The sequence below is a fragment of the Fusarium musae genome, chromosome 6 (genome assembly GCF_019915245.1).
Source record: "Fusarium musae strain F31 chromosome 6, whole genome shotgun sequence".
NCBI classification, from domain to species: Eukaryota; Fungi; Ascomycota; class Sordariomycetes; order Hypocreales; family Nectriaceae; genus Fusarium; species Fusarium musae.
The window spans coordinates 3606510-3620091 of NC_058392.1; the positions used below are offsets into that span (position 1 = coordinate 3606510).

At 48.2% G+C, this 13582-nt stretch overlaps 4 protein-coding genes across 4 annotated transcripts; 3 read left to right on the forward strand and 1 right to left on the reverse strand.

Moving 5' to 3' along the window:
• Nucleotides 1–1205: 1205 nt before the first annotated feature.
• On the forward strand, nucleotides 1206–2505 carry J7337_008953 (uncharacterized protein; the record flags this gene model as incomplete). Its single annotated transcript, XM_044826557.1, has 2 exons — nucleotides 1206–1253; nucleotides 1594–2505. 2 exons carry the CDS (start codon nucleotides 1206–1208, stop codon nucleotides 2503–2505), a joined length of 960 nt encoding a protein of 319 aa, XP_044679474.1.
• Nucleotides 2506–4754: 2249 nt separating this feature from the next.
• Nucleotides 4755–5907, forward strand: J7337_008954 (uncharacterized protein; the record flags this gene model as incomplete). The annotated part of the gene is made up of 2 exons (XM_044826558.1): nucleotides 4755–4760; nucleotides 4825–5907. The coding sequence occupies 2 exons, from the start codon at nucleotides 4755–4757 to the stop codon at nucleotides 5905–5907; spliced, it is 1089 nt and encodes a 362-aa protein (XP_044679475.1).
• A 150-nt stretch (nucleotides 5908–6057) lies between these two features.
• Nucleotides 6058–7514, reverse strand: J7337_008955 (uncharacterized protein; the record flags this gene model as incomplete). The annotated part of the gene is made up of 3 exons (XM_044826559.1): nucleotides 6058–6599; nucleotides 6662–7245; nucleotides 7294–7514. 3 exons carry the CDS (start codon nucleotides 7512–7514, stop codon nucleotides 6058–6060), a joined length of 1347 nt encoding a protein of 448 aa, XP_044679476.1.
• Nucleotides 7515–11816: 4302 nt separating this feature from the next.
• Nucleotides 11817–13245, forward strand: J7337_008956 (uncharacterized protein; the record flags this gene model as incomplete). The annotated part of the gene is made up of 5 exons (XM_044826560.1): nucleotides 11817–12004; nucleotides 12061–12188; nucleotides 12458–12774; nucleotides 12820–12988; nucleotides 13046–13245. 5 exons carry the CDS (start codon nucleotides 11817–11819, stop codon nucleotides 13243–13245), a joined length of 1002 nt encoding a protein of 333 aa, XP_044679477.1.
• Between the last annotated feature and the right edge of the window lie 337 nt (nucleotides 13246–13582).

Genomic DNA, 13582 nt, shown 5'->3' on the forward strand with positions numbered 1-13582 from the left:
GGCGGCACGGACGAGTCTGACAGCTCGTGAGACAGGGATCAGTGCTGTTCTGGACCTTCTGGAAATTCCGAGGTGCAGCGGGTAAGGAATTCTGACAGCTTCTCATCAACTAACTGCATTAATCCAGAATTAATTCGATAGCACTACGTGTCAACATGACCTCCATTGAATTGGGTGTTGGTTGAAGAAATGCAGGTAATTGGCACTGCGGAAATCTTGAACAGCCTCGCTTGCTTGCTTGCTTGCTTGCTTGCATCCTCACGCACAGGACACTTGTTGGCTCTGCTGACAAGTCTAGAGCGACGTCGATCAACAAAACGGACGGACGGACGGGCGGCAGCTATTCAGCCGCTGGGAATAAACGGAATTTCGTTTGAGTGCATGCTGTCAGTAGCCGCCGTTTGAACTTGGCTCCTCAGAATTGAGAAAACAGGGTTAGTTATTTGAGATCTCGATGTGTAGCCAAGGTAGATACCTGCTATGGCAAACGTTGTGAAAATCGCATTCCCAGAATTACAGGGGGAGGTCACCGAGGTGAGGGAGACAGACAGTGAGCGGAAGACGGAGTGCGAGGGTCCCCGAGAAACGAGCGAGAAAACGACCCATGATGGTATCAAAAGTGGTCAATTGACTTGCCCATCCTCTGAATCCCATCCCACAGCCCCATGTGCTTGCAGTCTTTTGTTTGACTCTGCCTGTTTGTCTCTGTCTATGTCTGTTCCCGGCTCAGTTATTCTTAGCTTAGCTTTAGTTTAGTGTCTACCCCCTGGACAGGGCCCTTGGTACTGTACTGTACTGCACACCCCCGCCAAGCTCGGCAGCCCCCGCCGCTCGACCAACGGGTCGTATGACGCGGAACAGACTCGTCGGGCGCTGTCGCTCTGGGTGCTAGGTTAGCAGCGATTGAGGGCAGCGGAGGGTTCTTTTTTATTTTTCATTTGTTCTTGGTTCCATGGTCTATATATCGCTTGCCCCGTCTGGCCATTCTCTGTTTCTGGAAGCCATCGATATCTGAATAACATCACAACATCACAGCCCATCCTCTCACACCACGACCTCTTTACCAACATCCATTACAGCAGTATCTCACACCCTAGTCCAAGAGACAATCCACACGCCCCGAGTCTTGCACAACTACAATATCACCACCTCAGCACCTTTCAAGCACCACCATCAGTCAACCATCGACTCTGCAAAACCTCACAATGGCCGACATATCATTCGACTACTTTGATCATCCCCAGAACAAACAGGTATGTTTTGTCGGTCCTTTTTACCCTACAGCACAATTGAACCTTACCTCACATTCAACCAACCCAACCCTGGCCCCAATTGAATCCTTGTCTGGGGCATTTTGCTTCGTTTATATGGCACATGTTTCCCCTCCCTCGTCTGCCCCCTCACCTCACCTCACCTCATCTCAGCCCACTCTGCCCAATTCGATCGAGCTACTCAAACTCAACAACATCTACACTCTATCTTCAATCTCATCTTTATATCAAGACTCTCTCACCACAACTCACCCCATTTACTCTCTACTCTCAACCTCATCTCATCTCGTTGTCTTGACCACTCACTCTAACATCGCCTCAGCACCTTGTTCCTACATCCTTCTACGACCCTGCAGACTTCAGCGGTGATTCGGCCCATTCTCCCGACTCACCACTCTCGCCCGTCTTCAACAACTCTTATCAGCTCCCCATCTCCAACGACTGGGTCAACTGGGACGACAAGGCTACGCTATCACCTGACCTCGACGCCCTCCCCAAGCAAGAGCCCTTTGAAGGCATCAACCTCTCCACCATCCCATCACGGAACAGCATGGAGCTCAGCCCCGCCATCAACCCACACGACCTCTCAGGCACCATCCCCGATGCCGTCCCATTCGGCAGAGTTGGCCTCAATGACATCGACACTCAGCCTCTCTTCCAGACTCCCATCCCCTCCATCTCTTCTCAACCTCCTCATCTTCAGTCCAACATGATGCACTCTACCTCCAACCCTTCTCAGATGTCTTCTTCTCTTGACAGCATCAACTCCAAGGATGCCAACGGTCGATATCCCTCCCGCAAGCGCAAGTCCTCCGGCTCCGGAAGCTCTTCTTCCCGCTCATCCACCTCTCCTCCTCCCGCGACGCGTCGCCACTGCTCTCCTCCCAAGAAGACAGCCCACAACATGATCGAGAAGCGATACCGCACCAACCTCAACGACAAAATCGCCGCCCTTCGCGACTCCGTCCCCGCTCTGCGCGTCATGGTCCACCGTCTCGAGCAGCCCTGCGCCGAGAACATGGAGGAGGACGCTGACGAGGATCTCGGCGGTCTCGCACCAGCCCACAAGCTCAACAAGGCCACCATCCTCAGCAAGGCGACCGAGTACATCGCCCATCTCGAGAAGAAGAACAAGAGCCTCGCCCGGGAGAACAGTCAGCTACGGAATCGCGTCGAGGGCTTCGAGATGATCGTCATGCGGGATCAGGGACCCCCGGCAGGAGTCTGGGCATAGAAAGCGAAGACATAGATTTGTGTGCCTTGCTTTTTGCTTTGTTGCGATATTATTGCTTGGATCGGCACAACTGGAAACGCAATGCTTCGAGGTTGTGTGATGAATCATGATATCAGGCGTTTACTTCTGGCGTTCAAGACATGGGTTGGGAAAGGCATTGTGTTATTTTCGGCGCATTGAGCGGACATTCTGCCATCATATGGGCTTCTACATAAAACGCAGGAATGGTTCCTGGATAGTATAAACAATCTCCAATACATCTAATGTCTCGTTTCAATCATGTTCTCTCAGTGACACTTTGGTGACTTAGGCCTCTGGTTGACTTTGACTCATGATTGTGCAATTCACATGTGCTTGAGCCTCACCTTGGCTTGCTGGCCTCGTGGTTCTGTCGATGCAGGGACTTTAACGAGGGACAGGGTGTATGTGAGATGAACACGTGCATATCAGGCGTGGCATCGGTAGATGGAGAGCGAGAAACTGACGTGGTGTGATGGGGGGTCAGACCACTATGGGCCGGTGGCTCAGACGGTTTGGTGGCTGATGAGGAATGGAAACAGGTGATGATGGTGATAAGAGTAGCGGTGGATTATTGTTGAGAGTAGGTAGTGAGATAGAATGAGGTGGTACCCTCGACAAATGATCATTATGCGAGGTTTGGACCGTACTGCGTGCGGCCTTTGCGGCGGCTCCATGAAGGTGTCTGAACAATGTGAATTGCGCAAGTCACCCCAAGTCTTGGAACAGTATCCTAACCCTCTTCTATGATATGGGCAACGCCAACTCGACCGCCTTTTCCCATCGGCCCGGCCCATACAGTTACAGTTGCCCTGACTATGACCATGGAGTTCGAGACAACAACGGCGTGCTCCTGTGCTGCTTCGAAGCCAAGTTGGGATGCAAGTGATTATCTGGACTACCTTACTTGTGCATAGTTGCTGCATGGCGAGCTCTGTGGCATCAAGCACCTTTCTTTCATCCAAGAGATACAGTCAAAAACGGGCGAATCAGTCTTCGAAACCTTGAACATCTCCAGCACGAGAAGACTCCCTGAAGAAATACTAAGCATAATTCGCGGCTATTCGGACGCAAGTATGATCTCGCAGTTTCGAACGGTGTCTGGGCTGGTCCAAAGATTCCTCATCACTTCAACCGACCACCTTTTGACACTTCCACTACAGACAGTCTCAGCCTGGAAACGTGGTGGCCTAGTCATGACTGCAGAAACGGCAGATATGCTATCGTGATGCGCCTGACTATACCTTGGACTCGTGGAGTATCCAAGAGAATTCGTCGTACTAAGCAACAGTCAGTGACTTGGGTCTACGTCCCGCTGGAACGCGTCGATCGCGTAATAATATTCAAGGATGAACTTGGTGGCTTTTGTGTTGGTATCTTGTTCGAATACTAGAACGACGCTCAACAATCACTTGGGCAATGCCGAATAGGCGTTTACCTTTTCAAGCATTGTACGAAACCGACTCGCATCTGTTTGCGTCGACGCATGTACATATACATACCGCCAATCGCTTGCGAGCAACCATGTTAAAAACACCAGTGGAAATAAGCGTGATAACGATGAGCAACAGGATTGGATTGTGGTTCAGCTGTGAAGAGACTAACTTGGCAGTGATTCTAGATTGTTTAGACAGGATAGAGGTCGAAGCATAATAGTTTCGGATATGTCAAGCGGTGCATTCCGTCACGTGTCAATGTCTCTTCTTATTGGCCTTCTGCCCAGAGGTCGACGCGTCGAAGATCATTTTCATCATCTATTGGTAGTTGCTGCGAGGGGATAGCCCTATTTTTAAGATTCTGCGAAAAGAAACATGCAAATCCCCGAGATGAGCAGGGATCAATGCCGTAGGACTGATGTAGTTGCGAAAGGATGACGACATCTTCTGTGTTGAGGCCTACCATGAATATTGCAAGATCCTTGACTTGTCCATCCTGAGCGGATAGAAGTACGTAGTGAGCTGTCTGACTTCAGGCATGCCGATTGGTGATATTATATCGGTAATGTATACAAGAGGGGCAGCTTATGCTCTGCCCCTCATTTAGCACAACAAGTTACGTGCATGCGGGGGGATCGAGTATATAACAGCAGCGCCCAACCTCTTGACTCTGTCTGGTATATTTAATCTCCTCACCCCCTTCGAGCGACCTCCATAGCTCAAATTCTCTTCTCCTACCTTGTCCACATCTTCATCTTCATCCAAAGGGCTCCGCAAGAAAGACTGCTGTAGAGAATGGAGGTAAGATACAGTGCCACCATCCCAAGTGTTGGAACGAATACTAATTTATTCTTCGGGGACACAGAACATCCCCTACGTCGAAATAGTCCTCATACGACACGCTGAGGCAGTATCGAACCTATTGACTGACAACAACGGAATTGGTGGCTGCGAACTCACTATTTCCCAGCTCCAAGCAGTATCCAAGCGTTTAAGCCAGAACATAGAACCAGACATAAAGTTTAAGTCTGGCAAATTCCTTCCGGATGGCCTCACACAATTCGGAATTTGCCAAGTCAGGGACTTTGTCCAACTCGCCATCGAAACTAACAATGGACGGATTCCTAATGTGTACTATGTCGCGTCCTCCCCGCTATCAAGAGCAATCCAGACAGCACAGCTCTTGATGGACGCCTTTGATATGGTGGATGAAGGGGGCATACTCTGCCATCCAGGTCTGGGCGAAGTTACCGGATGGCTTCAGGACCACGAAGCTTGCACTGACGACAAAGGGTACCGAAGGTATATCTTGATTTCTGGCGGCAACACGGATCCCGGAAAGATTATCAAAGAGGAGCTTATCAATACCGCTGGGTGTGTATTGTTCGACGGGTCCTCTTGGAGCCGGCCTCCAACTCCTCCCCTCGAAGCCCCTCCAAAGGAGTCTATCAAGAAACGCGTACAGGATGGCCGCCAGTGGCTGCAAGAGCTAGCGGCACAGGCCTTAAAGAAGCATCAAGAGGCCCAGCGACCAGGCCCAGCAAGAATCGTGGTCATCACGCATGGTGGCAATCAGCAGTTCTTGACTGAGAATAGGTACTGCGACTATACAATGAGTCCTGGCCACAGCGGACTAAAATGGGCCGGGGCAACTGCACAGCGGAACCTGGACGTCAATCTCTGTAGGTTTGACGAGCACCGACTCGTGGAGCTCCCTTACAATCTGGAGTTTGGCCGACTCTTTGGGAAACACTACCGCTGCATGGAGAGGGAGAAGATGACGCGCGAATGGCCCAAGAATGAAGACCAAGAGGCCGACCATATTGAATTCATCCGCAACTCCTTTGAGGAAACTGCGAAACTGGATAAGGAAGTGGCTGAGAGTTTTCTCTCCTGGGTTGGGGTTGATAATTTCCTAACTTCTATCGCGGGTACGCAGGATGAGTGATGAGTCCATAGGCCGGCGTCAGTATGAAGCCGGGGAGAAGCCCAAGGGTGTATGAATGAGGTGGTTAGGACTAGGAAATCTACAAATTGGAAAGATTATATTAGGTAAAACAACATCGTGTTCTCCTCAACCTTATAGCCTAGGCGGCCGTTAACCCCATAGTTGCGCACCAAAATCTGAGGTTTGATCCTCCGCAAACCACGGATCACGTAGAATATCCTTGATTGTAGGTCTTTTAGAAGGATCGTATTGGAGAATTCGACGAATAAGTCTCTTGACCTTCTCTGCCTCGTCATAAGTTAAGTCCGGGGCTGTCAAGTCGAAGGCTTCCTCCATAGAAGTCTGTTCTAACATAAGCGGCTCTTCTCCCTCACCGATGCCACCAAGCTGGCAATTATAAAGCTTTCTGTCCTTTGTATAGTACTGTGAAGAGGTTTCCCAGCGGCTGTAAAGCTCATCAGGGAGTGGACCAAGTTTCGCCTGGAGCTCAAGAATGTGGTTATCATCTTCTTCGGTCCTGTCGTTGTATGCAGGAATACAGAACAGAGGTTGTCCGGCGACGAGCTCAAAGACAAGACAACCAAAACTCCATATGTCGAGAGACTTGTCCACCTCTCCCATGAGAACAAGCTCCGGCGCTCGTAGGCCAAGCGGCGTGATGGGTTTCTTGGGGGGAATGCTCAGAAAGTAGGCTACTCGTCATAAGTCACATCTCAAGTAGAAACGAATCTGAAGGGTAAGAGAAGGGACTTACCACCACCCATATCAGATAGCTTGACCTGGAGGTTCTCGGAAACGCTCGCGTAGGGTGCTAATGGTTGAGCAAGGCAGAGATAGTGCGGCGGCGCCCATTTGTCTTGCTTGCCATCAAGTCTCTCTACAGGAGGCGAGATTGACTTTGCCTGGACGTTTTCTTCCTGGCGGAGGGACGTTTCATCTAGGAAATCGATAGACTGGACTGAGAATAGAATATTGCCGGGCTGGAAATCTCCATGTGCAACACCATTCTCATGAAGGAATGACAACCCCTGCAAAGATTGCAGGAGGATGCGTTTCGCTATCTGAGGAGGGTAGCGAATCTTCATTCCATACTTGCGTGGTTTGAACTGGGGCAATTCGTATACCATAGAGTTGACAGATGGGCCCATGGGTTCAAAGATAAGGCATTTATGGATGCCGTTTGGACCTTTGTGCTCAAAGTCTGTAAGAAGTTGAGTAATATACCTAATCCCATCTTGCGGGGCAACCTTTGCAAGATGGTGCAGTACATGTAACTCGTGGCTTGTCTCCTCTGTATTCTCTGAGATAAGAATCTTGAGGGCAACATAGCGAGAGTTTCTAAGAATATTATAAGCCAGTGACTAGAACGCGGGCCAGTTAGCTAACCTCAGGTCGTGTGCAAGCCAGACAGTTGAGTAGGCACCCTCTCCAAGCTTCCGGATCACCTTGAACTGGCCGTCGTTGAATAAATCACCGAGGTGTACGGGATGGAAGCCGCCTGGGCGGTAGTCCTCTATCCATTCGCAAGGCGACGTAATATCTTTGAATCGCCGCTCTTGGCCGCCTGGTGCCCTTGAAGGCGGGGTTAGTGGAGGTGAAGTGCTCATCGCTGCAACAAAGATGTGTTCTTTGTAGCGGTTAGGTTTCTGTGCAAGAGCAACAGAGAGTTGTGCAGAAAAGAAGAAGAGTTAGGATTTTAAGGACCGTGGGAAGTTGGAAGTTGATAAACAAAGCGTAAGAATCTAGCACTGGGTGACGCAAGTAAAGCATTTTGATTTGATGTTTGCATGACTAAGTAAGGTGTTGTTACTTGATTGGTCCTACCTCGTTTTGTCATTACGAGTCCTGTGTAGCGTATACTGAATGCGCCATACTATACCTGACTATATATGGAACCAATAGCTAGAGTTCTCTCCCTTGTGACATTGTAAGTGGACTGTATGCCATTGGCCTCATAATAGGAAGCCTATTAGGTATTGCCTTTATTAAGAGCTCTGCTATGACCTGGCGCTGGGCTTTCTTTATTAATCTACTATTCCTAAGCCTTACTATTATCTATCTTCTAATCCTTATGCTAGGTAGACCCGAAAACAATACTTTCCCTCTATGAGATTATCTTAATAATCTTAATATTTAAAGTATTATCTTTTCAGTAGCTATACCCTTACTCTTTGCTATTATTGCCACTCTTTCCAGATCTGTATAATAATAGGGTTCAGTATTATATATTGCTTTACAAACTATATTTACTATTAGTCTTTCTGCATTAATCTTCCAACAGGTTTGCAGTTACTAGAAGTAACCTGAATATCATTAGGTAGCTCTAGGTCGGCATTGCATAATACTCCTACAGGTAGTACCAGGTTATGCTAGTGCTATATACGCCATTATTATCCACTATATGCCACTTTGCTATGCTGTCTCCAAGGGTCTGGGTGCGCTGCAACTAACCGTACGCCTCGTACCTTTAACTCTACCCTTTATTGCTACTATAATCATCACCGCCGTTCATCTCTCAAGAGTAAATTACTACAGTTTAATCTACTTTACTGGCAGTGCCATTGCACTCAGGTTGACAATAGCCCTTGCCACTGCTCTTGCACTAGATGTTTCTGAGAGCAAGATCATGGGTGTTACTGTCCTAGGGCCGTGGAACTTGGACTACACTTTCAGCACTCGCAAAAACATCCGAGACCTGATTGAAGGCTTTGCACTTCTCAACATGAGCCTGATGGGTGGTATATTTATGGCGCTGATAATTGAAGCCGCTGTATACGAGAAGTCCCCCATGTATTTGCCAAAGTCGGCTCTTGGGTCATTCGATTACAAATATGATAAAGGAGACCTATATAAGGCACTTTCAGGCGTCTCGCAAGATACCAGGGGAGGATTTGAGGCCAATGTAATGATAGTATATGGCACTATCATAGTATGTAAAGCTATTGTGCTTTTATTCTACATTGTCGCCTCTAGCAGCTGCCTTAACCTCGGGTGTGGAGTGCTTGCTATTACCTATCGTTCCCGTGCTTCTGGCGAGAGCCAAGTTAAGATTAGGTAGAATTGAGTGACCCTATCGTGTCCACTCTCTCTTGTACTAAAAAAAACCTGTATATGTATGTGTATTAACGTCAGCTTTTATGTCTGTATGTTTCGTTCGTCTAGAAGCCATAAACGTGAAAATGTCCCGCCACCAGGCACCTGCTAGACAGAGCTATCCTATACAACTCTGTTATCACCTCGCAGCTTGCGCATGAACGTATGCGCATCCGATACCAAAAAATTGCCTTCAGTTTCTTTGTCGTTTATCAAGTTGTTCAGGCCGGTTATAACCTTTCCGTCTAAAATATTACAAGCTCACACCACGGAGACCTTTGTGAGATAAAAACTCCTGATAAGCCCTGAAGCAGGACATATTACAGAGATTGTGGACTGGGCTGAGGCGAGGATTCTTTCTTTTGGGTTTTCCTTATGGGGATTTGAGAATATTCTTGGCTTTATGGATTCTAAAGGCTGGTGCTACTATGATAATAGCGATGAGCCTGAGGATCTCTTTGGGTGAACGTTTTGGACCGAAGCACCAGATACGCCGAAAGCTGATTTAGAACTCATTCAAACAAAAAGGATGGCTGGTTTGTTCTGTCGCTATGGCCTCGTTATGGAGGAAAAAGATCTGAAAGGAACGATAGATTACTCGGATTCTTATTCTTTGGCGTACCTTGATGCATTTTGCACCGTTGGTGAATGGGAGCCAGGAACTGAGAGGAGAACATAGATGGACAACCCTTCTTGTTTTTCCTACTCATCTTATACGCCTTGGAATTCAGAAACGCATTTCTAGATTTGCTGGCATTAAGTTTACTTGTGACATAAAGTTGATGCGCCATGAGAAAGACCTACTACACCAAATATTACTAGATAGACCGTTTTAGGAGGCAGTATGCCTCTAATGGTACAATTCCTTCATGACACGTGTGTGAGGCGCGTGATGTGAGCCATCAGCTGTGGGGAACATCAACTCAGAATAACCCTCTTACCAAGTCAGTCCAGGCAATATACCAGCTACTCAACACAATATGCTAGGAACTCTCCCGACTCTCGAGGTTCGTAGGGTGATAGACCTCCAGGCTTTGGGCCGACCGCCCTGGAAATTCCTCGTCGCGCCGCAGGTGGGGTTTGGGCCCCCGCAAGACTCTCTCATTTCTTTAACCCTTTGACTTGAGGAGGGGATGGTCACCTGCAGTTGTGTAAGGGGATTTTGTAATTGAAGGTTGGTTAGCCTTGCCAACTGTCCGCGTCAAGGGTGAATGGCCCTGATTCTAACCAGCACTGCTAGTATTCATATACGTTATGTAAGAAGTCTAGTTCAACTGCAGCTGAAATGTTGTTTTATTCTTCTTAGATATGTGTTTTAGTGAGGTATGTTTAAGTGGCTATTCCCTAAGCCTAGCGAGAATTGTGCCTATTTGGTTCTGGTGCATGTCGCATGTGATAATGCTTGCTTGGCTGGGGATGCCGCTTCCCTGGAATATTTCCTCCCTTTGGTTGGTTGGGTGGTAGATTTAAGAGATTTTCTACCCTAGCGAAGACGGTTAACGCTTGCAGCTGCATGACGTATCAGACTGGTAGAGAGCCTTGAGACCTTATGGTGCTCGCGTGAGCGTTGTTCATTCTTGTCTGATGTTTTGTCTCTATGGCTCCTTGCTTCAGCTACCGAATCGGAGGTATAGTAGTCCTCGTGACGTGGTAAATTCGTGTGGTCAAGATCTTCGCTTCCCTAGACGTCACCGTCTCAAGCGTTGCGATCGGCGATTTTGATGTGCGTATTTGGAGGCACTCCATGATGAAAAGACCGATGCTGCGATTCGGATAGCGTCGTTGGCCACAGCGATGGGTTTTGTCGCATCAACTGTCTCAATATCTTGGCATCTAGACGAGTCCATAGTCGGGTGTCTAGAACATCTGTAAGATGTCACGGAGACAAAATTATGAGAGAATGGTTTCCAACAACACATCTTAATCTATAGCGTTGGTCCAGGCCATCCCGCACAAATTATCTGATAAACAAGCGGCCAGTAAGTCAACCTGACCCATTGCCTTAAAAGGTGTTATATACAAACAATCTGATATATCCCCTTTGTACTCTGTGTATTCCCCATGCCTATACTTTACTAGATCATTGTCTTTCGATCTCGCGTCGTAGTAACAATCAGGTGCCAGAGATGTCCTTGGATGATGATGCCAGGGATAAAATCTGGCAAATTAAAAGTCTTCTGCGTCTTCGGGCCATCTCCAGTATTCATGCGCTCTTGTGCTGCCTCCATCGCTTCCGGCCCTATAGCTGCGGTCTCTTGTGCCACTGTACATCTGTCAGATGTGATCTGAGCAAGATGGCGAAGGAAAGTCCAGTGGGAATTCTACCAAATACCCAGCAGCAGTTTCGCCCCGCCAAATCCAGCACTGGGTTTCTTAGTCTCGATGCTGAACTCCCATCGTACGTTGCGGCGAAGACGTCGCGTTGATCCCAGAAAATATTGCGCCATTTCAAGAAAGACAACATCGCTTTCGCTAATACACTCTCATCCCCAACCCGGATTATAAGTCGAGGCGCCAATTACAAGCAAAAAAGTCCGCAGTTAAAATAAAAATAGAGCCCCAGGGTGAGGCTGTTTGTAACATGGCGGCTAGCCAGGTTATTGTTGCCCCAGGCCGAAAACTAGGTACACTAATCAACCAACCAACCAACCAACCAACACCTCGCTTCCTCATGTAACGCTTTCTAACCCTAACCTTTGCTCAACAGTCAGTGGTCCTCATTAAACCATCCATCCTATGCTAGCTTTCACTATCGCTTTATACACAGAATGACCAGGACCTGGCCTTTAATGGCGCTCTATCGACGACCATGGCCCATGTCCTCGGCCGTTGCGCCGCGACTCGATCCTTCAATCTTAGTGGAAGAAGAGAAGACACCAAACTATCATGCTGATAGATTCTATCCTGTTCAACTCGGTCGAGTCTTCAACGGACGATATCAGATTGCTACAAAGTTTGGTTACGGTGCCAACTCCACTGTGTGGCTGGCTAGAGATCTTAACCGGTTGGTTTGGCCGCGTCTTCATCAGCTCCAGAATGACATGATCTAACATGCTGCAGCTGGCGCTGGTCACCCGAGAAATATGTCGCCGTTAAGGTCAATGCAACCAACCAACGCTCACGGCGACCCAAGGGAAACGAACTTGACATTATGAGGCATGTTTCTCAAGTGAACCCCAAACATAAAGGTTGGCATTTCATCAGGAAGCTCTCTGACTCCTTTGAACTACAAGGTGCATTGGGGACCCACAGCTGTCTTGTCTTGGAGGCTTTGCGTGAACCTTTGTGGCTCTATCAGACAAGGTATATAGGCAGTGTGATACCTCCAGATATTTTAAAGATCTTGATGCAAATGATCTTCCATGCACTCGACTATCTCCATTCCGAGTGTCGAATCGTTCATACAGGTAGATTATAGGCTACGTCGGCCCCTTGACCTTTTTCTGACCTCACATAGACCTCAAGCCTGACAACATAATGGTGAAAATTGAGGACCCTTCGATTTTTGAACGAGACGCTCAGGACGAGTTCGACGATCCCTTGCCACAAAAACACATTGATGAACATACAATCATCTACCTCTCTCGAAATAACTACGGGCCACTTTCTGTCCCAACAGGGATCATTCAGATTGTAGACTTCGATCTTTCTGTTCGGGCACAGCCAGGCCAAATGCATACCGGTGCCATTCAGGGAGAAATATACCGGGCACCAGAGGTTATACTTAATGCAGGCTACACATACTTTGCCGACATTTGGAGCCTAGGAGTCATGGTAACGCCAATCATTCCCATACATTCAACGCTAACTCTTCAGCAGTTATGGGACTTGCTTGAGGGAAGGAGCCTTTTCAATCCTACAGCCCCCGGTAACGCCGATGAATATGACGACCAATCGCGCCTGGGTCAGATTTCTGCCTTGATCGGACCTCCACCGCAGAGTCTACTGTCTAGCGGCCAAAGAACTTCCATGTTCTACAAACCCGACGGTATGTGAGGCGGACCCTGAGCAACCAGATGCCACTAACCCGTATGTGTGTGCCCAGGCGAGCTCAAGAATCATGGACTTGTCCCGGCCCCTGGCGATTTCAGCTTGGAGAAAACCATTAGTTGCATGAGCGGCGAGGAGAAGCTGAGGTTTATTCGATTCATCAAGAGAATGGTGAAGTGGAGTCCAGAGGAGAGAAGTACTGCAAGAGAACTACTTGATGACCCGTGGTTATATGAAGACTTTCCCCAGGATTAGAACAGCAGTCCGGAAGGGTCGGCCCCTTTGGTGAGCGCAATATAACTGTTGGTGTCGAGACGTGAGAGCATTGCGTATAGCAGATACGGCCTGGCCAAGTCGGCAGTACAGGAGAAGAAACCAAAGATTGATAAATATAGACTCTTACCAGTAATGAGTGGTATCGAATTGAAGCTGCCCTGTTTGGTCAATCGCGTCTGCCCAGCAACAGTCCGCAGAGCTACATTTCGCGTTCATGACTTAGCTAAAGAAGGCTTTTGGGAAACTTTGTTAGAAGTTATTTGATACAGCCTGATTGCCATAACCATTATGTATAAACGGCTGGTTCCCTGGGGAG